This window comes from Stegodyphus dumicola, chromosome 7, assembly GCF_044657685.1.
Source record: "Stegodyphus dumicola isolate Sdum_Otavi_A_Nest chromosome 7, ASM4465768v1".
Taxonomy (NCBI): Eukaryota; Metazoa; Arthropoda; class Arachnida; order Araneae; family Eresidae; genus Stegodyphus; species Stegodyphus dumicola.
In genome coordinates, this window is record NC_140774.1 from 32871782 (window position 1) to 32896438 (window position 24657).

Consider the following 24657-nt stretch of genomic DNA (forward strand, 5'->3'; position numbering starts at 1 on the left):
TCTGCATGATCTTAGAAGGTTTAGAATACCTTGTATAGCCCTATAAACACAGAAACATCTTTTATAATTACAGTATTGTAAAAATATGTTAATAAAATTATCATATATTATTATAAATTATTAATTTATAATTGTATTTTGAACTACATTAATCAGATGCATTTTTAAGAAAAAATAAAGATTTAATTCATTAGAAAATACGTTTTTCGCTTTACAGCGATAAATTAGCTAAGCAATACAGTTACCGTACTCAAGATAAACTAAACATGACATGTTAAGTCCAGTAATAGCACCCTGAAAATTGATTCTTTACGAAGCTACTTGAAAGAAAGGATCTTAGATATCGTGGAAGACAACCTTTGTTAAATCGCGTGTATGATCAATGGCATGTAACATAACAGCACAAAGCACTTGGGAAGATTCCATCAAAGACATTTTTAACTTCAAAAGGAGAAGGTTCTTCCAAGATTTCAGTTCAGGTCTGTGGATTTGAAGCCCATTTTAGTAAACGTTTCATTCAAAATATCTAGAATCCTAACCACTGATCACATGGATCGTAAACGTAACCGTTAAACATATTTCGATCACGGAGTGTAACGCAGGAAACCACTAGATAAAAATAATAAAATTTCTGTCTTTTCGTCAGGTAACATAACATTCTTTCCCCCTTTTACGAAACTAAAGTGATTAAGAGTTTTTTAATATGTATTCAACATCTTTTTCTCGGTAACGTAAAATATTGATTGAATACTGCTTTTTGTCTTAGTTAATGTTTCATTTTATTAATTTTAAACTGTGAATTTTCAATGAAATCTAGCTTTGTGATAAGGTCACGGAATAATATTGCATAAATCTTCGATCAAAAATGGATATTTCAATATAATAAATGTGAGTAAAATTTGCAAATTTTTCCTGTTGACGAAATTTATTACTACATTCTACATCAGTAACCACAAAAACAATTCGATACTCTCTTTCTGCGTAAAGTGCAAGAATACTTTTCTTTCCTGTGTCGAAAATTCAATAAACAAACGGCAATACGCTTGAATTCTTTTCTTACTTTCATTTTGGCAACAACGTCATTTTGTATCGAACTAGGTCAGTGACCATGGCGACCGAAATTTCGACGTTGGCGAAGAGAAAGCCTCACGTTTGCCTCTCGTGGTCTTGAAAATAAAATAGCTCAGCAGGATTACATCCTGCCCTCAGGCTTATTTCACATAGCGGAAGTGAAGAGATAAATCGAACTCTGAGATGATCGTGATGCAATTTCGGCGTAAGTGTTTATGCTGAAAACTTGGTTACTTGTTCATTAGACATTTGACATATTTAGGTTTCAGAAAATGCTGTAATCCTATCATTAATTTAACCGCAAAAAGCTCAAAGAAGGGTAAAAAAAAACCACGGAATATGGAAAAATGCATTTCATTAGACTTTTCCCCCACTTTTTGTACCGCATCATGTTAGTTGATACAGTAAAATCTGTTTGCTCTGCACTGGGTTGATGAGATTTCTTTTGCTAGAATATATTTATATCTAAGAAAACTAAACTGATCTTAAAATAAAACAGTAATTTTTATGAGGTTATTATCCATCTTTTTTATTATTGACGTTAGAAAAGCCTAAAGTGCATTTGTTCATGTTTTTTACTTTATGTTATATTACATTATCCTACTATGGTATTATTACCCTATAAGGTATTTCTCCGACCTTCTTGGCATGCCTTCGTGGTGTAGTGGTCTGCCCGCTGGGCACGTATTCCAGAGGTCCACGGTTCGATTCCCGGCGAAGGCGTTGCTCATTTTTCACTTTACCTTCCTTCCCCAAAAAACAATCTAATGTCTCTACAGTGGAGCCCGAACTAAAAGGGTGGTGGATGATGATTCTTCGCACCCAGGATTTGGCGAATGAGTGCCTAGAAAACCCCAGTCGCCCTTTAAAAGGGGAAGTATATAAGGTATTTCTCCCACCTTCTTGACATGCCTTCGTGGCGTGGTGGTCTCTACGCTGAGCACGTATTCCAGAGGTCCGCGGTTCGATTCTCGGCTAATTTTTCAATTTCTCTTGCCTGTCTGAAAAAAAAAAAAAAAAAATACCTAATAACTCTACAACCCAACTCAGATTCTTAAATTGCCAGTTCTTAGAACTTGCCATTATCTTTCAAACTATAACATTACACTACTTTCCACTACAATTGAACATTCTTAGAAAATAGGTAACTGTTTATTAACATCTTTAATTAAAGTTATTTATGGCATTAAAATTCTTTTATTAACTAAAGTAAGGCTACAAAAGTTTAAAAAATTATAAATTGTACATCTCATAAATAAAACATATTAAGTTAATTAGATAAATTATTAAAAGTAAAAAAGGAAGATTTAAATTATTAAGGACTGCTTTTATTAATTTTTTAATTCGTCGAATTTCTAAACAGTTATAATTTGATACGTAAATTAAAGATTTTATGCTTCGACGAACGGCAATTCTGGAAACTATCTATCTGCCACGGTCACGGAGAAGAAAGATAAGAGATCATATATTTTTCATAATGCAGTCACTTACTCTATCACATGAATAATAAATGAGACATTAGGGTAATGTAACATAACAACCCAAATTAAATTGGAAGGACCGCTAACATGACGAAGTCAAAGCATTATGCTTGTGAATAATTTACATCAGTATCTGTAACTATCTGTAGCAAAAGTACCTAGAAATAATCTTGATACATTTCACAATTTCCTTTGAAAAAGAAGTTTCTTGATTAATTTGCCTTGCAAGATCGTATCGCATACATCTGCTTTATATAGCTCTTACTACAGGAATTTTAAATGATATGTGGCAAAACTCTTTTATTATTACTTTGATTACGAAAGGAATATATACATGGTATTTAAAAACTATCAATCATTGTTTGTTTGTTTAAAGTAGATGAAATTGGTTTTCTTGCTTGTGAAATAAATCGTACTGATAACTGATGAAAGAACTGCTGTTGTTTGTGCAAGACTGAAGATTATAAGCTACGCCGAGATTTAGAATGGATTTCAGCGGACACTTACGCAAACCAGATCCAACAAGAAAACTAACATAAAACTATTGGTTAAAATATTTCAAAGAACACGTTGCGTGCAATATGTCTACCGTTCTGGCAGACCGTCAATTCAGATTCTAGACGTAGTTGGAAGAAGCTCTAAATCACCTGTACACAAACTGCATGGAGAGTTTGGGCATAGCGTGTTAGATTTTTAACACAAGTGATTGCAGAACTCTGTTTTATTCCAAAGTGCGTACCATATACAGGATTCTACTCACTTTCTGAATAAGATGTAGCACTTCGTTCTTCTGCGTATGTTGATCACCTAAAGGCTGTTGTAAAAGAAAGCCTCACATGCTTTGTTTACTGATGAGATAACATTTCACATGCATGGCATAGTTAATCGCTGCAGCAACAAGACAGAAGCAGAGGAATAATCTCATGCAACATTTCATGGGTTGAAATTTACCTAGTCTGGCATGAAATGATAAAACAAATGTCTAGCATGAAATGATAAAACAAATTTCTGTGTGCCTTCTCCGAGGCTACAGTGACTGGTAACTGCTGTCTTGACATGCTTCAGTTTGCATACTGTCACTGCTAATTTCAAACTGTATTTACTATACAGTTTTGATTTAGTAAGTTGGGGCACCACTGCATTTTGATAGGACTGTAGATAACTATCTTGGTAGTGCATTTCATAATTATTAGATTAGAAGGGACTTATAAAAAGTGCGTTTCTTTTTTTACAAAACGTGATATTTCGTACTACAAAACCTGACACCAAAATTATAAGTAATGAATATTAAAATCTCGTATTTCAAATGGAGTGAATAAAATTACACTTCCCATGTTAAAAACGATTTTCAAAGCAGCTTAAGAACTGGAAGGACAAAACCCTGAAATATACTGAGATTAGTTGGTATTTATGTGTTATCTTCTTCCGAAATTTTATTTCCATCACTATGGAAGATTTTTTCATGAAATCGGTTGAGAGTTTTAGAGCACTTGTATACTAAACTCTCATTAATTCCAAATTAAATAATTAGAAAGCTAAAATTCTTAAAATGTTAGTTAAGAAAAATATTAACTAATTTCGTTAACTCGAACTAAATTGTCTTTTGATCTTGGATAATTAAAAAATACATATATACTCTTCCTGTAAAAAAATTGTTATTCTTATCATATATGAAATAAAATCTGCCGAAGACGATGCCGTTAGAAAGGTATATTTATTAGACACTATCGAATATTTATTATGTAGCGGAAACGTCTTATTGCTTAAAAATTGAGTATTGCTAATTAAATACGGCAATCAGCAACGCTCAGCTTTACTGTTTAAAAAAGATTCATTTTTTAAATGCATATGTTATTTCTACACGCACATCATCATAATGGTGTACATTTCTTTTACGAGCTGCAGTATAACCGATTAAATTTTTAAAACTGTAGAAAACAAAGGCTTAAATGACAATAAAGTTCTGATGTTAAGAGAAGTAATTTGTTGCGTAATTAATGGGCAGAGGAAATCTTGGAAGTGTTTATTATTTTCAGTAAGCGATATTGAAGTCTTAGGAAATAAAAAGTATTGCCACTTAAAAACTAAATTGCTGCAAGGAATCAAGCGAAATAAATGCACAGATACATCTTGAATAATTAAACTTTTTCTTGATAAAGTAAGCCTACCAATCTTCACGAGGCGATAATTTGTAATGAAATGATATCATAGCAAGGTGTTCTTTTACTGTTTGGTGTTGCTATTTTCACAGCTCGTTTTAAATATATAATGATATAAGATTTATAGTTTGAAATCTTGAGAGATTAATTGATTACATACTATAAGTCTTAACTACATAAAATTTAGCGCTAAATTTCTATAGTGGTTAAAGTAAAGTCAGCATATGAAAGTTACATTAAAAACTTTATGGGTTTTATATTTTTTAAATTATTAAATTTCTTTTAAACTTTGTTGGTAAATTTTTCATTGTGTTAGACAGTAATCTGAAATTTTTCAGACTACGCTGTTTTAAAAAAATGATATTTTCCACATTAAAAATATAGCTACAGTACTGCAAGAAATTCTGAGCATTCATGGCAGCCTAGCTCAAAAATCAAATGGCTGAATCTCGAAGCAATTTCTTTTCTTTTACTTCATTTGCAGCCATTGTTTTGGATAAAGTATTTCTCCTGCTTTCTTAGTGTGCCTACATAGTGTAGTGGTCAGCACGCTCGGTGCGTATTCGAGAAGCTCGTTGTTCGAGTCCCGGCTAAGGCGTTGCTCATTTTTCATTTCTGCTGCTTCCAAAAAATACCTAATGTCTCTACAATGTTATTTTACGTTACAAAACATAAATATTTCACATTATTTAGTAATTAATTATAGAAAGTAAAAATGGGAAATAACCTGCATTTTTTTCTTCAAAAATATTATGTACGTTACTTTCGTTATGGTATTTTGTTTTTGATGCAGATTAGCAATATACTGATTTTGGTTAAAATATTAGATTTGCTTTTTAGGTAAAAATAAATTGTTCAAATATAGTTTTTCGTCTTTAACAGCACAGTGGAGCCTGAAAAATCTTTGTCGAGAAACACCGAAAAAGGGCAAGGAAGAACCTTCATTTTTTACATAACATACATTACAAACTACACACGAAGATCTGTAAAACGTTTTATCTCAAATCATTTGCCTAAAAGCCCTTTAATTCTTTCATTTTTCTCGCAAACAGTTTGATCATATCACATACTTGCGTTGAAATGTTCTTAAACTAATTCTCTTCGGTGCTTGCGCATTTCTATCACATAAAAACGGTTTCTGCACAACTTCTGCTCACAAGTCATGATCTTAAATCTTTTTGGACTAATTAAATATTATAATAAGTAATAATAATTAAATATTTCATGGAGAAAATTACTTTCATTTCATTACAGAACTTATCTCCAAATAGAAAATGCAGAACTTTAGCGTTCAAATTAAGATTTTGACCTTAACTCTTTTGTTCAAAATTCTGAACCTCAACTTTGCTAGAGATGAAATTGTTATAAAGAAAGGTTATGTGGTGGATCCAAGTCCGGAAATCCAAGATTGCAGCACTGGCAGTTAAAGCAAATGGATTTACGTAGCTTGTAGAAGTACTATTTTCAGTACATCCCCTTAAAGATAATTTTACCGAACACTTCCAATAATTCGAACAGGTTAAGCTAAACAGATTAAGTTATCAGTCGCTAGTAATTCGAATTAACAAGAATCCACTACATGATTTCAAAAAGTTGCTGAGTATTCAAAGATGGCATACGCTATCTCTCTGCCATTAAATGTATATAAAGGGTTTACGCCTATAGCAGTAAATTTTGGATAGCGCAACATATATGATCTGCGCTACGTCAAAACTGCTAATGGGCAAAGTCCATGTTTCGAAAGAAAATAAACTTTTGTTCCTTCTTGGTTTTTAGAAGAATTGATTAATGACATTGCTCAAAAATTTTATATATTGGTCTCGCATAATAGGCATTTTTCTCATTTATAATAATGTAAAAAATCGAAAGTAGCGTATAAAAATACGTGACAGTGAAAGTGCTTATTTCTTGTTTTTATAATTGATTACTGTTATAAGAAATTATCTTTTCCTGTTCATGCTCAGGTAATGTAACTTGTAGCATGTCCAACCAGAAGTCAGAAGATCAGTGATTCGAATCCCCGCAAGAGCATAGTTGTTTCTCCGCATTTCAAATTAACTAATAGCTCTCTCCTCAACTTGATTTGGTTAATAGATCTCGTTCCTCTCTCCTCAGTCGCTGTTTAAATTAGAGAGAATATAAAGAGTTATCGCCTTTCCTCCTGAATGTTCTTGTGATGTAACTGACAGCACGTCCACTTAATAATCAGGAGGTAAGAAGTTCGAATCCCGGAGAAAATGTAGATGATTTCTAAAAATTCTCAATAACTTTTACTTATAAATGAAGGAGTTGAAATAGTCACGCTGAGTGATTTAATTATCTAGCCAAATGTACGAGTAGAATACGTATATTTAAACAAGTTATAATGAAGATGAACCTTTACAAACTAAATTCAACACAGCTCAAAATATCTGGATCAACTGGTACCACAGTTCATCTAGATATACAAAATATCTGAATAATTAAATCCCTTTTTAGGTATTTATAGTACGTGTGATTAAATTCTCATTTTATAATACAAATGAAGCAGTTTTACTTTTTCGTTTATCCTACTTCATTCCTTCAAAGAAATAAAATTCAGTTGAGAAATAAAATGTTTTTTGTTTCTTTAAAATAAAATCAAAAATCTTTCTCAACGAAATTAAGCAATGCAATCATGCCTTTATCTAAAGGATAATAAAATATGATAAGATCTAGTTACACTATATATTGTTAGATAAAAATTCCTTGCTTCAGGGGAAATTGATATAATGTCATCTCCTTCGTTAAGTCTATATTTAGGAAAGTAGAATTATTTATGGCTGTATAGAGACTCACGGATATAAAAAAACCCTATTGAAACAGTATATAATTGCTTTTACATTAACGTTTATAGATTATACTCGTATATTTGCTCATTTGATTGTTCATTGTAAACTAATTTTTTTCTGTCATAGATATGTATATGTGACTAAACTTTGAATCTGAGATAAGTGATGATGACAGCGGGATGGTTACAAAGAGGATGCAATTGAATCTAATTGATAAAATTCTTTTTTATTTATAGCTCAGCATTATCGACAAATATTACGCAAGTGGCGCGCTCATTATTCCAAAATTATAATTATAAGAGTACTTTTGCACTTTCCTAGCATGATAACTAATGATGACGAGACACAGCAGGTTACGTGTTAGATGAACACAAACAGTCGCGAAAAGAGGTAAGATTTCAGGTTGAAGTATTGCAAGCGAATAAATAGTTTTAATTTTCTTAACAAATGATGTTATTACAGAACTATACTGTTGACTATTAATAATGTCAGTCTGCAAGGGATTGGAGGAAATCCGGCATTTCTTACTTCTTCAAACATTTTAGAGCTTAAACACTTTCCCAAAGAGGCTGCCAATTAATGATTGAGCTTTAAATTGTAGTAAAAATAAAACAGGATGTAGTATGTGTTAAAACTGAAGGGAGAATTTCCGCATTAAGAATGAGATTAAACAAATCTAAAATTGAAATTGCTTTTTATACTTGTAAATTAGTTTACCAGTTCTTTAAAATATGTTTTGTATTATTATTGCTTTTATAAAAATTATATTCAATCAATGAAAACTTTAAAACACATCAATACATTAATAATAAACTCAGGTTTATTTGATCTCAAAAGAACAACACGAGACCCGGATAACTGGATTTCCAGGTACCTGAAGTCCGGATATCTGGAATTATATCATTGCAGTTTCTTTATCTGAAGGAGAGAATGCCGTTAGAACTTAAGAAAATTGTTTTCTCACTTATCAAGTTCCGATTCGTAATCTGAAAAAAGAGATATCAAGATATTTTGAATGTATCATTTAAGTCGCAAGTATCTCATAAGCAAAAAAACAACAGCCAGTCTGGTATGGAAACTAATTTGTTTTCCCTCGTGGAGGTCTTTCTAGGGAAAACTGGCTTGTATTTAAACCAGTTTCCCTTAAAAAGATCTCCAAGAAGGCGTCTCCTTTTTTGTAAGATAGGCCTCTTATGCTTTGCCGTATAGAAATAACCAACTAACCAACCATTTGCTCAATAAGCAAGCGCCTTGCAACAGCGGATAGTCTTTTGAGTTGGTCTTAGGAGTCAAAGGGTATAACAGAGGCTATATGCCCCAAATAATCTTCCTTCTTCTTCGCACTAGATTTATCTTCTGATGTTCACACCTACTTCATGACATAAATAAGCTTTTGTAAGGACTAAATTTCAGGAAATTTGTCTTTAGCTTTTTCTCCCTTTTTTTTTTCTTTTCCCATTAAATAAAAACGTAAGTTTCAGTTAAACTTTTCCTGCACAGGCTCCGATCTGTCCGGAAACCAGTTATTCTAACCATGTGAGAGTTTGAATGCCATCGGAACCTGACAACAAACGGAAGTGGACTTCTACGTGACATGGTTTTTTACCCACTTCCGAAGAGATGAAACAGTGCAATCGGAAGTGTAGAGTGGTTTAGGTTTCCTTGTCCACTAGTTTCACCGGTTAATGGTCTAGTGCGGCGGCTTTTGTTTTTCAACTTCAATTTTGAAATTGTTGTGGCATTCTCTACGAAGATTGAAGAAAAGTTGGCGGAAGGGAAAAATATTTAAAAACTTTAATTGAGAACATTAAGAACACGAAAATCTGAATGGTTATATAATAATATTTAAAGATTGCAAATAATCACGAAACTTTAGCGATAAAAATCAAAACACTTGAAAATGTTTATTTTGAAATATACTAGCATTAGAAAAGTCTGTATTTTTTGTTTCAAGCTATGAAAGGTTATGCTTTAGTATAACAGTATCAATCTGCATCGCGAAGCTGCAGGGAGTCAACTGTGACAATTGCTTACAGCCTTAAGCAGATGATCTTTAATTTATACTTCAGATTATGATAGCATATTACATACACACATGCAACAAAGTGAACGATTTTAAAAGTTAATATTATATTAATTTGATATAATTGAAAATATACCTAACCGTGTGGTGTGGTGGTGCATTTAATTATGGCAAAGCACACTAGGGCTATCTGCTTAAGTGAAGGGATGCCTTCGTGGAGGACGTTCTAAGGGAAACTGGCTCGTATAAACGTTACACATGGGGAAAACCACGAAAACACCCATGTAGCCAGCCCGTTCGCGGGATTCGAACCTCGAACCGAACTACCAGTGTTCAGCAACTTTACCGCTCGGCCACTGATGGGCCTGTACCTAATCGGGAATCTTTAATAAAAATATTTTTCATGATTATTCTGTCAACTCAAAGATGTTTCTAACGCTATGCTAGGTTAAAAAATAATCGTTTACCTGTTGTCTAGTAATAATTTGCTATAACGTTTTTTTAAAAATAAATTCCTGCATGTTCATTTTCCTACTGTCTTTTGAGCTACGAGTTAAATGACATAATGCCTACAGTTTAAGTAAAATAACAATAAAATAATCTGAAATCATTTATGTTGTACACTATTACTCAGCCTCTGAAATTTTCTTTTTATGGCTGGAATAATACAAATGATGCCATAAATTACAGACAACTTCTTTAATGGCATAGAATTTTTATAAAAGACAGGTTTACAATCGATGATTTTACAAAGAAATGAAATGAAAATTATAAAATTATAGAGCAAAATGTTGGTTACGAAAAGAAGGCTGTTTATCGGTTTGTTTGTTTTAAAATAATTTTTTGAAATTGGGATAATTTTAATACTGAAATGAATGACATTTTTAAATAATTAATTTGGATTTATGAGTCTACATCTCACAACAAAAATTCAAAAATTGGCAAAGACCACTGAAACAGTATATGAGCAGAAATTCCTGCTAAGCGACGCTTAAAAAATCACTGTTCAACATAATTCTTTAATCGAGAGTACTTAACATAGTGCCCATAAGTTTCTTAGTAAATAAAAATATTGAACACTGAATCAGACTGGATCGGATTACCTGATTATGGCAAGGCACTCTGACCAGAATAAATTTAATAGTGAAATAAGTGGCATTTTTAAATGATTAATTTTGATTTATGAAGCTAATTCTTATTAAAAAACTGAAAAGGAAGCAAAAACTACTGATATGCATAGAAATTCCTTGCTAAGCAATGCGTAAAAAATTAGTTGTCAACATAATTCTTTAATCGAGCGTACTTAATATAATGCCCATAAGTTGCTCAGTAAATAAGAATATGGATTTAATTGGATCGGATTACTTGACTATGGCAAAGCATTCGGATCAGAAATTTTTTTCCCACGTAAAATTACGATATCTCTTATAAACAAATTTGTCATTTGGAGAAGGATCAATTTTTTCTTCTTCAATTCCTTATTTACTAGAGTAATAACGGAGATGCCCGTCCATGGTTAATCCAAAGGTTAACTCCTCACGGTTAATCTTAAAGCAGTTAAAAAAATTAATAAATCTGAAGGGTTTAGATTTTGACGATCATCCTAAAGGAGTTTTTGAGGTTTTTTACGCTCTCGCTGAACTCGCAGTCTACCAGTGCGTTGGTAGACTGCTACCAGCTACCAGCGCACTGGTAGACTCCTGCTAATCCATTTCTTTTTTGTCCTTCTAGCTTTATTATGAAGCATAACTTTCTCCGAATTTACGCTATATACAATTAAACAGGAAAATTACAAAATTTTAAGAGCAGCACAGAAGCGTATGTTTAGAATTCCCGATGCAGTGTTAAATGTTGGCATACATTTCTGTACCTTTTTTAGTCTTTTCTCAGTTCATCATATCAGTATTCAGTTTTCTTAGAACGATAGCTTGCAAAACTCTTTTTCCTTTTTTATTATTAACGTTATATTAACTTTATTTATTAAATATCATGTTCTCTGCGCCGCTGAACCGGGATAGTGGTTAGCGACCCTGACTGTCGTACCGAAGGCCCCGGTTCAAATCCCGTAAAAGGCATGGATGTTTGTAAATGTACAGTGTCTGTGGGCATGGGGTCTCTCTAAATATGCGGCGAGCCGAAAGTCCTGTGGAGAGGTTGATGTTAGGGAAAGAGGTTTAGGAAACTTTCGGACTCGTCCCCGCGGGGTGCTTTGCATCAAAATTGAGGTTGGAAGTCGTACTGTCACCTGTATAGAGCTCAAGGCTCTTGTCAACGACAGGCGCAATCTTGGACTCCTTGCCACGATGAGGATGGGTTTTTGCTGATGTTACTTTCAGACAAGTGAGATAAGTCACAACAACAACAGCAACATGTTCTGCATTCTTATGCCACATAAAATTCGATTCAACGGCAAAATCACAAAATATTTAAAAACAGCATAGCTTTTAGAATTTTCGATATACAGTCTCGTCGATTGGAGATAAAAATACCGTGCAGTATTGTCACTGCTCACTTTTAAATCCTTAAGTTTGTTAACGAAAATTTCATTAAAGTTTTATAAAATATGAAATATAAAATTCAGAGTTCGGGCTTCCAGGTACACATATTCGGGTGGCATTCAAGAGCTGATGGTACTAGGTACCGTCGTTTTTTCACGATTCGAAGAACATACATACCATACATGCAAATTCTTCATTATTTAATTTATTTAAGAATAATATTTTAATTTATTTAAAAATAATTGGGTGGCAATAATTTGAAAAGTGATATAGCCGCTTATAAGAGACGAAGCGATACCCTGTTTCAAGACTGATAGCCCATTCGGGCTAAATATACAAAATAGAGAAATAACCGATAATCTTATTAACAGAAGAATACTCTTAATAAGTTACCAGAATTATTAAACAGTTTAATCTCGAGAACAAAAAATCTTTAGCTTTGAAACTAAAATCAATATTCAAAATAAAAGAATACGAAATAAATTATAGAAAAATAAATATAACTAGAAATGAAAAAATAGGTTATAAAGGCCATTAAAGAATAATATTTATGAGGGAATTTGAAAAACGTAACTAACGTTGCGTTTTGGCAGATTTTTTTTAACCGTCAGTCTTGCGGATGATTTATATATTTCTGATAACATGCAATTAGACTACTATTGTGGATAAAAACAATTCCCAAACATTATAATATCATCTGTTATAATTGTTGTTATCTAACACAATTTCTTTTCCTTTTGGCGTTTTGCAAAGACAGTTAGTTTTGTTTTACGCTGATGGGGTGGGATAATACCTTTTTCTATCGGTTCACAATAAACCAACTTTATTCAAACACGAGGTAGTTAATCGAGATTTCATTAAACTTAAGTAAATTAAAAATAAATAATTTAATAATAATAATTAACTTAATTATTAATAAATGCAAATAGTATTACTTATTCTAAAATGTTTGAGAACACACCATACCTCATATTCTTTAGAACAAACAATTCCAATAATTCCTGGATAAGTCTATTAAAATACCAATAATTCATTTCATGCTTTATGAGGGATGATGGGTTTCATGCTCTTTGCCACATGTAATCATTTTACACAAGAATGACGTCGAGTGCTTTGCTTTAATAAATAATCTAACCTAATAATATCGCGATTAGATACAGCTCGGTTATTTTGTTTTAAAATACTTTTTACTAGTTAATATTACTGGAAATTGAGTGCATTCCCAAATTAACTTTTAGGATTATTAATTAACTTATTATTAACTTAATTGAAAATGAATCGAAATTAAATTATATTAAATAATAATAAATTTTCTAAAAAAATGCCACTTTTTTGAAAAAGACAAAATGTATTAGAATTATTGTAAAATGATTCTTATTTCTAACATTTTAATCGGTTCAGAAATTTTTTAAATTAATCCTAATTTCTGGGAACATCATCTGTTCTTAATGCTCAAAATAAATTTTATTTTTGAAATGAAATTAATCACTTTATTTTGAAAGCCTTTTCTAAGGATAAGAGATCTTGATGATTTTTCGATTTCGTGATTTATCGTTCGTGTTGAGACGGAGATTCGAAGTTAAAAACTTTAAGAAATGCTGCACCTTAAGATTTGGTTCTGTTTGGTTGATTCGATTACAGAAAAGCACTCTACGGCTATCTGCCTAAGGGAAGGGATACCTTCGTGGAAGACGTTCCAAGGAAAACTGGCTCATATGCACGTTACACGTCGGGAAGCTCTAATGCAGCCAGCCCGTTCACGGGATTCGAACTTCGGACAGAACTACCAGCATTCAGCGACTTTGCCGTTAGGCCGCTGGTGCGCTCCGCCCCTTAAGAATCATACATTTGACTGACTCCTGTAATTATACATGGTTTAGATAAAAAGCAATCGTTTAAAAATTACACCGGTATCGTCAGCACAGAAATATAAGAAATTTTACTCTCTTATTTACCTGTCTTGTTTAAGGCAAGCGTTATTAGATGCAATGAATGAGATAATCTCGCATAATCTTTCTGTAAAACTTCAGAAAGTTTCTGTTAAATTTTTGGCAGATTATGAGGTTGAAGGAGACAGGGATCTAATTTTCAGAAAGGGAATTTTCGGGATATCAGTATATTTAGTGCCGCCTATCAGGTAAAGAGGTTAGGTTAACCAACTCGAATAGCAAAGGGCCCGGGTTCGAATCCCGGAGAAGGTATGGTTTTAACTATCTGTTATTTCATAGGAGGCTTCATAATAAAACGATCACCACTTCTGGCCTTAAGTGTGGATAATGTCGAATAGGGAAGTGCCCACAGTTAGAAAAAAATGTATGTTTACTAACAAAATGTTTAATTCTTCATTACAGATTTTAATATGCTTTCTTTGTTTAAATGATATTTAAAAAATTTTAATTGACTTTATACAGGTATTTTGCAACAGAAAATCAAAACTTTCTTGAAGAAGTCTTTTATTTTTATAAGCTGAAGAAAGTGGTATTATAGATGAAACAATTAATCTAGTTACATTACATCTTACTGAGAAATAATTTAATATTTTAGTTCATACAAAATAATAATTTTTGTATTTTCAAAGTCTTAAATATATCTATCTGAGATTGCTTTAATACTAATTTGCTTTTTTTGGAGTCATTCGTACAAAGTTTATCGATATAAGTGATAAGAGTTTTAATATGATATTTGTTTATTTTATACATGTGAATCTGCTTTTTACATTCTTCAAATTTATTTTATAATGCTATCGACCCATAGAATAATAGATTATTGACATCTTTCGCATTATAAATGATTATTTCATAGCACTACAGAAGTCAGACAAACCTAATAAATTAATAAAATATTTCGTTGTCTTTCCTATTCTTAGTTTAATAATAATAACATCGTACGACCATTTTATATAATCTTACAAATAAAATATGATATTTTTAAAACACTCGTTCGAAAGCCGCCATATTATGTACGAAACTGAAGAGTAAAATATAGATTAAAGTAACTGTACACTTTTTCCTTAAATATCTCTTTAAAGAAAACATATTTACATAATTTATCTGAAATTATTTTTATTGTGTACGGTTTAATTTCTTTCACTTTTGAAATACCAAATTGATATAAATGAAACCGTATTATAAATATTAAAGCTTCTACATTTTTCGTTTCTACTACTTTCAAAAATGGAGATTCTCTTTTATGAGATTATCTTAATTTTTGGCTGGTGAAGTGGTATAAATGTCAGAATAATGAACATTTAAGTAATCGTCTGCCAATAAATGGCAATACTATATACATCTTTAAAAATGCCTTTTTAAAATTGGCAACGAGGAGAGTGAGAATTTTAAAGATGAGTAAGTTGTGCTTGTATTTATTTATACAAAGTATTTGCAGCATTTAAATGTAAAATTGTTGTATGAATGCGCTTATTAATTTTATTAGTTAAAATAGAAGTTGAATCTATATAAATAATTCATAACATTAAAAACTTTTGTGGTATTTCTACATATATCAAGAATAAAGAACCGAAATTGAAAATGATATTTCTTTTCAACACCATATGTCTGCTTATAAGGTGTTTCGATCAGTATAGATCAGGATAACCTTACTTTTGCTTTATGGCAGCGTAAAATAAAAATTAAATGTTTAAAAAATTGATACATTTACTTACTTTTTATCGCCCAGCTTTTGAAACTTCTCAGTCCAGACATCAACTGTAATAAAGCTGCATTACACTGGGAAGAGATATTTAATTGACTGTGAATCCTTAAAATTTTGGGAAGAGCTTTTTTCATGACAGAATCTGTATACATTCGAAAGGCTTTCTCGAAGTCTCTCCATTTACTTTCAATACTAATTTCTTCATTTATTTTCGATTTTTCGTAATTATTGTTCACAATATTTTCATTCGTATTCGAAGTTTCAGTAGGGGGTGTTTTACCCAGTCCTGAACTCACTTCGAAATTAGTTCCATCTTTATTAGTCACTGGCGTTACATTGCTAGTTTCTTTAGTTTTTGCTGTTACCTTTTCCATAAATATTGAATTATTTTCCAGCATGTTGTTCGAATCTGAGTAATTATTTAGCACTTTGCCAATCGACATATCACTCCGAACGCTTTCGGACGTCAATGTCGGATCACTGGGTTCATTTTCAAGGTCAGCTGGATCAGCTGTCAAATGCCCCCTTTCGTTTGTGCTTGGATAAGTAGAATTTAGCACCAAGCTATCATTTTTTGCAGTTCGGTTTTCCAACTTGAGATAGGGTTCGTTCTGAATAGGTGCACTATACACACTCTCCGATGAATATTTTTGTCCGGATGTTGCCGGATGACTAGCTCCAACACCATCTTCGTGTGTCACAGAAGTATTATTTTTATGAGTATTTTTCGTGACAGAAATAATTGGACTGTCCGGCAGTTCAAATTCTTTATTCGCGTTAATTCCTACAATTCCCAGTCTTGTTTCAGGAAATATCCGTGCTGCCAAAACAGTTTCAAATAACAATAAACCTAAAAAGATCACGTGCTTTGGAAGAGGCATGTTGTCAGATTGGCATGTTACATTCTATCTGAAAGAAAGTTAACGGCGGAAACTGGGACACCAATAACCTGGCGAAGAAAGTTGCTAACGCAGGTTTATAAAGGTGGGATTAAGTTTCTTCCGCCAATATCCGTCGCCAACTGAAGTTTAAACTCATTCAAGAGTATAGACTATAGATCTTAAGTACTTTACTTTACTCTCCTCACGAAAAGAGAGTGCATTTAAAAAGAGCGCCTAATTAAAGCGTTGATGTATTTTCGTAGTGTTAACTCGCAATCAACCAGCTGCATGAAAAAAATGCTCTTTTTATCATACAGATGTTCAGTTTTTTGATAAAAATGTGAAAAACTATTTATTAAATATGCTGATAATATTGCTTATTCGTTGCTGTACATATAATTAAAATTATTTTAAAACTTAATCACGAATAATTTAAGTATGAGCTTTTAATAATATTTGTCTTATATAATGAAAATATTTGTCGATTATTAACATTTTATTAGAGTACAGCAACATTCGAAAAATGATTAATATTCAAATGAGTAGCGAAAAACAAGCTAATAGCTTATTATTTTTTTTTTTTTTTTATGTTACGCTTTGCATCAGTTTTCAATTGCAGTCACATAAGGTAATTTATATTCTTTTTTTTATTATTATTAATCTTGAACTTGATAATAATGATGCGTGTTAGATTCTTTAATGCTATACGCATGAAAGTTTTTCCGATAAATAAATGATATCGTCTTATACTTAAAATTTTGGTTACACTCTTAAGCTTCCAAGTAATTGGGTATCAACCTTAATCAAACAATATCACACACTTAGTACTATCATCATCATTGTTTTCTGAAACACTGAGTTATTTACTGTCATAAAACTGTGGAATACTCAAATATATTGAAAGGAATATTTCCTTCTTTATCACGTGCCTTTATGATGTAACTGGAATGCAGTCCGTTTAGAAGTCGGAAATTTCGGAGTTCGAACTCCTGAGAGAGCAAAGCTTGCTTATCTAATACTATTTCTTGCTTCAAAAATTTGAGAAGACTCTACAAGTAGCGGCCGAACTAAAATATGGTTAACAGTAATTTATCATCACCAGGATTTGGCTATCGAGTTCCAGCTTTCCCAGTCACACTTTAATTGGGAGAGAATGTAAAGAATTTTCTAATTCCTTCCCGCAAACCTTTGTGGTGTAGTTGAAAGCGCATCCGGTTACCTATTCGGTCTTCAAATCCCAGCAAGGCGTAGATGAATTTTTATGTTTGTTTCTCCTCAATAAACTTAATGCTTCTACAACATTAGCTGAAGCAAATTCTTTATTTTTACTATCAGCATTAATTTTAAACCAAAAAATTCAAATAATTTTGGTCGAACTCGCGAAATTCAGTACAGTTCAAATACAACAAAATAATTAATGAGAATTCTTTTGGTAATTTCTAAGAAATACCGATTAATTAAGGTTATGCAAAGTAAGTAGTACAATAAATACTTGCTGATCCTTAAAGATTTTCTGTTTCTTCATAACTTATAAAAGTAGCATACTAAACGGATATTCGATTCTAAATGATAAAGAAAAAAATTTGAAAAATCTAAATAATAAAATTGCACACAGTAACATCAGAACAAGTCCGCGAAATTCATTGTGGCAAAGAGTGCAAGATTGCGCCTATCGTTGGCAAGAGCCTTGAGCACCATACAGATGACAGTACGACTTTGCTCAGTTCCGTCCGCAATTTTGATGAAGAGCAAGCACTCTGGGAGGACGGGTACGAGGGTCTCCATTCCCCTATTCCCCTGCCATCAACCTTTCGAGATAACTTTCGGCTCGCCGCATATTTTGTGTGCCCCCCCTGCCGCACAGATACTATACATTTAGAAACATCCAATGTCTTCTCTAGGATACGAACCTGGGCTCTTCGGTACGTCAGTCAGCTTCGCTAACCACTGTACCGGTTGGGACGTTGTTTGGATAAATGTGAATTATAATGAACAATTCGGATAAACATAAATTATAAATTATAGCTCACAAAGAACACGTAGTAACTAATGATTACCAGCGGTTATTAAATATGATAATGATATGGTATTTCTCCCGCCTTCGTAGTGTAGTGGTCAGCACGCTGGTCGTGTATTCCAGAAGTCCGTGCTTTGATTCCCGGCGAAGGCGTTGCTCATTTTTCATCTTTCCTGCTTCCAATTAACCTAATGTCCCTACAGTGGCGCCCGAACGAAAAGGGTGATGGATGATGATTCTCCACACCCAGGATTTGGCGATTGGGTCCCCTTAAACTACAGTCGCCCTTTAAAAAGGGGGTATTATAAGGTATTTCTCCCGCATTCCTAGCATGCCTTCGTAGTGTAGTGGTTAGCACGCTGGACGCGTATTCCAGAGGTCCGCGGTTCGATTCCGGTGAATGCATTGCTCATTACCTCCTTCCAAAAAAAATTCTATGTTTTTGTTCTATGTGTTCTATGTTAAAATTCTATGTGTTCTTTTCAAATTTATAGCGAAACTAAGAATTTAAATTGAAATAACAAAACATAGCACTATATATCAGCAGATATTAAAAAGAAACCGGAATTATTTTTATAACATTCTGGAAAATCTAATTTTAATCCATTTGAGATAGTGACTTTAGGAAATTTTTATGTGCTCAACTGCATGTAACGTCAAAGTTGCTGTGGAGAAATTTGACTCAGTGACGTTACATATTTTTTAAAGTTCAATGGCTAAGCCAACTGAAATATTTTAGCTTTTTTACATATTTGCAGTAAAGCAGAGAAATCGGGTGTGAATCGACAGCACGGAAAGTGAACTTTGAAGCAGAGGCAATGCATTACACTGCTGATGAATCAGTATCGAATTTTCAAACTTATTTTCATCTTCCCAGAACAGACAGAGAATATTATTGTCCTCTTAACGTTACGAAATGCGACCAATAAGGAAGATGGTATTTTTTTATCACGACGAAGCATGATGGAACCTTATTAGTATTATGAGCATATACTGAATGAAAGCGCAGAGCTGCACATCATCGACGAAGGCTGTATTCTTGGTAAGAGGTAAAGAGTCCTTACGTTTAACTTTCTTAACACGTTGTGAATTTACAACTCATATTTTCACGGAAGACAGCACGCACACTCACTAATCGTAGCTGGTCATTAATATTCCTAAAAATGGAAATATCCAGCAAAGTCAGGGTTCATTAAGGTGTTTGAATGTGAATCTCCTTGAACTTGCAGTGAAAACTTTAAGGAGGCGACATCTCTCACTGAGTATCACTCTTCGCAGCTGAAAACAGCTCTAGCTCAGGAACAGGAGTTGTTGACTACATAGCTTTGCAGAAGGCCTGAAAATTAAAAGATTCCGTGGTCGCAAGAGGTAAAAAGAACCTTTATTATGCCTTGTAGCGTTTTTTAAATTTTACCCTGTGAAATTAATATTTTGGTTTGCTTTAAATGGATATTTACTAAATGAGTTTTTTTTCTCCTAGATTATATTCTAGTGTTTACATTGTGTTATTACCTAAACTTAGCAAATTTAATTTTAATTCGACTTTTAATACGTGAAATATTTGCAAGTGTAAAGAAGATGCTTAATTGCTGGACATCGGCGTGCACTGAAAGACTTGTAAAACGCGTTTATTAGATACAGGATAAAGCTATTCGTTTTAGAGTCTATAATTAAGCTGTGCAATCTACCACTGAAAAGAGTTCACTGTAAATTGTTTCATGCAATAACTTTAAAAACTTCGACTTTTCAACCCACTTTTCTTTTTCTGTTAAAGAAAAAAGGTAAATAATTAAAACATTTAATGAAGTAAAACCTTTGCTATATAACACATAAATATTATAGAGAAATTAAAAACGAAGCGAGCAAGCCAGTTTTTTAAAAGGAGTAAGTAAGTGAACCATATTCGATCCTGACTTCAGAGATCATTATGGCAAGCTTAGAAAATATCCAGGGATTGGGAGGGGGTAGAGAAAGAAAAAGACACCTTGACATACTGCTCATTCGTTTCCGCCTATTATAATAAAGATAATGTTATAGTAAAACTTAATTTAATTTATTGACTTTTCAGAACAGAATAAAATTTATATTTACATTACTCGTACTGCAGTTTATAAAGCAAAAAGGTTAATTTGCTTTCCTATCATTCCTGTCTTCGTATTTAAAAAATATTTCCCTTGTATTCACAAATACATGAAGATTCGTCAGAAAAAGAAAAGATTTTTATTCATATAGGAAAATGAAATTATTTTTAGTTTGGGATTTGCGTTTGTTTTGTTTAGTTGACTGTGACGAAGCTCATGAGGGCTTTACGTGTAAGGATTAAGTTTCTTCGTGAACGATTTTCTAGTAGAAACTGGCTGGTATCCATGCTACAGATAGAGAAAATTACAAAAGTGTCCACAAAAGCCAGCCAGTTAGGGAAACGAAATACCAGTGATCAGTGATTTTATCCACTCGGCTACGGTGGACAACTTTTGATTTACAATTAGAAAATGCACATAAAAAATTGGCTGTATTTTATACTTATTCACACGTGTTGAACAATTATTAACTATCTCAGTTTCGATATTGTACTCATGAAAAAAGTTGAATTGTGGGGAAAGTTAATATGTGAAATGCAGAATGAGTCCAAAACTTTTAATCGCATTGTTTGATGACAAATTATGCGTTTGTCCATTGACAAAACATGTGTTTTACCAGATTGTGTAATGACAACATTACGGCTATGGAAAAGCATGTATTGCAACTGGAAAATTAAGTCTTGAGAATGGCCCGAATTACCAACCAGATTCATTTTATTGCCCCAAATTACTTTCCATTTTGAACGTTACCAGCGCTTACTAATGTTACACCATCAGTGCTACTTCAGGTCCTTTCAGGACACATATTTACCCTATGTTTCTCGCTATAAGCATTCATTTTCTCCACATTCTCACAACTTGAGGGCATCAATATTGCGTTAACCCACTACCTGCCGCGATCCTTATTTGGGGATTTTCTGCGCACACCTAGCTAACGAGGTTATGTTTGTTCACAGTTGATTCATTTGCAATATGAAATGCTTACTTGAATTTAATTTCACTCTGGTGGTTTTAATATAGTGTTTTTTCTTTCTTGAATAAATGGAACTGACAATTCATTTATTTGTTCACGATTTTTTAGGTTTTTATAAAAGAAAGGGAACAAAAAATAAAAACTCTGTATATTTAAAAAAATACGAATTAAGAAATTATTGCGGTTAATGCAGTGTTAAATTCACTTTCAAAATACTTTATATAATGTGTGAGTGATTACGGGAAAGCCTCGAGGGCTATCTGCCGGGGGGATGTCTTTGTAGAGGACTTTCCATGCAGCTCACGAGATTCGAACCTCCCTCAAGCAGAACTACCAGTGTTCAGCGACTTTACCGCTCGGCCGCTGGTTGTCCCTTTATGTAATGACATAAAGCTTTTCTTGATTGTTATAATTGACATATAGAAAACTTTGCATAAATGACTAAAAATAAGTTGTGCTACTAGTGTCGCTGTGCACGACAGGCGTGTTGCCATTCAGTAAAGCCTAAGCTATTTAAATTCCAGAGTTAATCTGGAAGGCTACTGAATAACAAACTAAGCGATTTGAAACCAATAAACAAAGCTCTTAAGAACATTTTTTCCTAATTTTTAATACGACTGATTAAATTGAGTCATTAAAATCGTAAGATATCTAATCAGAAATATTAACTATTTTTATGAAATTGCACGGAAATCATTATGTACATTTTTCTTTCTTTTTTTACAAAAGCTATATTAGAGGCATCGGGCAGCTCGAGTGACTAATTTTTAAGAAAAGTATAAGAGATTTACTCTCTCCTTTAGACATGCCTTCGTGGTGTAGCTGGAAGGACACTCGACACGTATTCGGGAGGTCCGGAATTCGAGTCCCGGCTAGGGCATTGCACATTTTTCGGCATCAAAAAATTTAATGACACTTCAAAATAATACAGTGAATTTGGAAAATATGTACTGCAAATCCAAGCACTCTATCGGAAAATATAAGATATGCTGTTTTTAAGTATCTTATAATTTTGCTGTTGAATTTTACTTGGCGTAATTGCTGAAACTATGATACTTAAGAAGTAAAGTTAGACACGCAGAAAAGTTATTAACAAAAAGATAAAAATACGTTTTGTAAATCATCTTACTAAGAAAACTGATGAACTGAGAAAATGATGATATGATGAACTGAGAAAAAGTAAAAAAATTGTATGCTAGCACTAACAACTTATGAATTCTAAACATAGACTGCTCGGCTGCTTTTAAAAAAATTGGGATTTTGTATGTAGTTGTATGTAGCATTACTGAAAAGAAAGCCGCGCTTAATAATAAGGCTAAAAGACAAAAATAATCGTTTTAGCAGTATTGTCTAATACTAAATAATAGTTTTAGCAGTCAGTCTAAGAGCACATTGGTAACCTGCGATGCTTAGCGAGAGCTTAAACAACCTTAACAAATTCGCAGGTGCGACGATAAAATCCTAATCCTTTCGAAATATCTTTCATTTATTTACTTACTTTAAAAGAGAAGTCAGCATAAAATGGGCTTTTAGTCTCGAAATCGGATTTTTTGTTGAATCACTATAAACCAGGAAGATTAGAATAAATGGAGTGAGCCTCCATCATACCTACGTGCAATGAAAATGAAGCCATGACACGTCAGCGTATGACGTGTTGAATTATCATGGCTGCTGTCATAAGCGGAATTCTCATTATTTTTGTTTACAATCCAATCGATGTTATCTCCATGCTATTATAATACCATTGAACATTTATAAGCCTCCAGTTCTAATTTCAATGCTTAACATAATTCATTTTCTAGTTGGTATATAGAAAAATCACAAAGATTGCAAATAACCATTTTAAACTGAATAATATCTAGGTACAAGAAAATGTGTAAAGGGTAACTATAACACAAATGTATACATGGTAATACCTGGAAGATCAGTAGAAGTTTCAATGGTATTTTATGCAAATTATGCTTAAAGACACATTTCTGAGTCTGCGGATGTTGATATTTCCTCTCAAAGTCGGTATAATTGTATTTAATAATATATTTCGTAGTCTTACCCGTACGATGTATGGCAGCCATGATAAGTCTGACGTCCCGTTGCTGATATTTTCTTAGCTTTACTTTTATGACGTCAGGCTTACTCCATTTATTCTAACCTCTTGCTATAAACGGCGTATCATTTTTTGAATTTGTTGCCACCAAACATTTTTGACCTGCATTGTTCTTTAAAATAGTAACTAATGAGAAATCTGCATGAATGTATGCATGTTCCTCGCATTGTGAAAAAACTACTTTACCTAGAGCTATCAGATTTTGAATAGCGTAGTCCTCAACCCGAACATGTGCACCTCGCAGTCCGAATTTAAATTTCGTATTTACTTTACTCAATTTTTACTTACTATTTCGTATTTTATAAAACTTTAATGAATTTTTAATTAACAAAATGAAAGATTCAAAGCCAGCAGTGGCAACAGTGTACGAAATAAAACAATTTTATCTCTAGCGCCGAAACACTTTCTGTAGGAAATTCTAAAGATAGGCTGTTTTTAAATATTTTGTGATTTTGCTGCTGAATTGAATTTTATGTGGTTTAAGTGCGAAGAACGTGAGATTTAATGAACAAAGTTAACACACAAAACGTTAATAATAGGAAGACAAAAAAAGTTTTGTAAGCCATCTTACTAAGAAAACTGAACATTGATTATATGAACTAAGGAAAGACTGAAAAAGAAAATGTATGCCGACACTTAACACTCTATCGGGAATTCTAAACATATGATGCTGCTTTTAAAATTCTTATAATTTTGCCGTTGAATTGTGCATGGTGTAAGGGCATGGTTGAATTGTGCATGGTGCATGGTGTAAGGGCGAAGAAAATTATGCTTAATAATAATGCTAAAAAGAGAAAAAAAAGGGATTACAAGGAATGAGTGCAGTAGCCGACTGGTAGACTGCGAATTTTTTAAACACATGCGCATATGCTGCTATGCTGCCCTTAAAACTTTTGAGATTTTGCTGT

General features: G+C 32.8%; 1 protein-coding gene across 1 annotated transcript in view; it reads right to left on the reverse strand.

The window, feature by feature from the left end:
* Positions 1 to 16640, reverse strand: part of LOC118186839 (O-acyltransferase like protein-like) — a 114729-nt gene extending 98089 nt beyond the window's left edge. The window contains exon 1 of the mRNA XM_085820069.1: positions 15704 to 16640. Within this exon, the coding sequence (XP_085676195.1) occupies positions 15704 to 16574 (871 nt within the window). The 5' untranslated portion in view covers positions 16575 to 16640. The remainder of the gene's footprint in view (positions 1 to 15703) is intronic.
* Positions 16641 to 24657: the final 8017 nt, after the last annotated feature.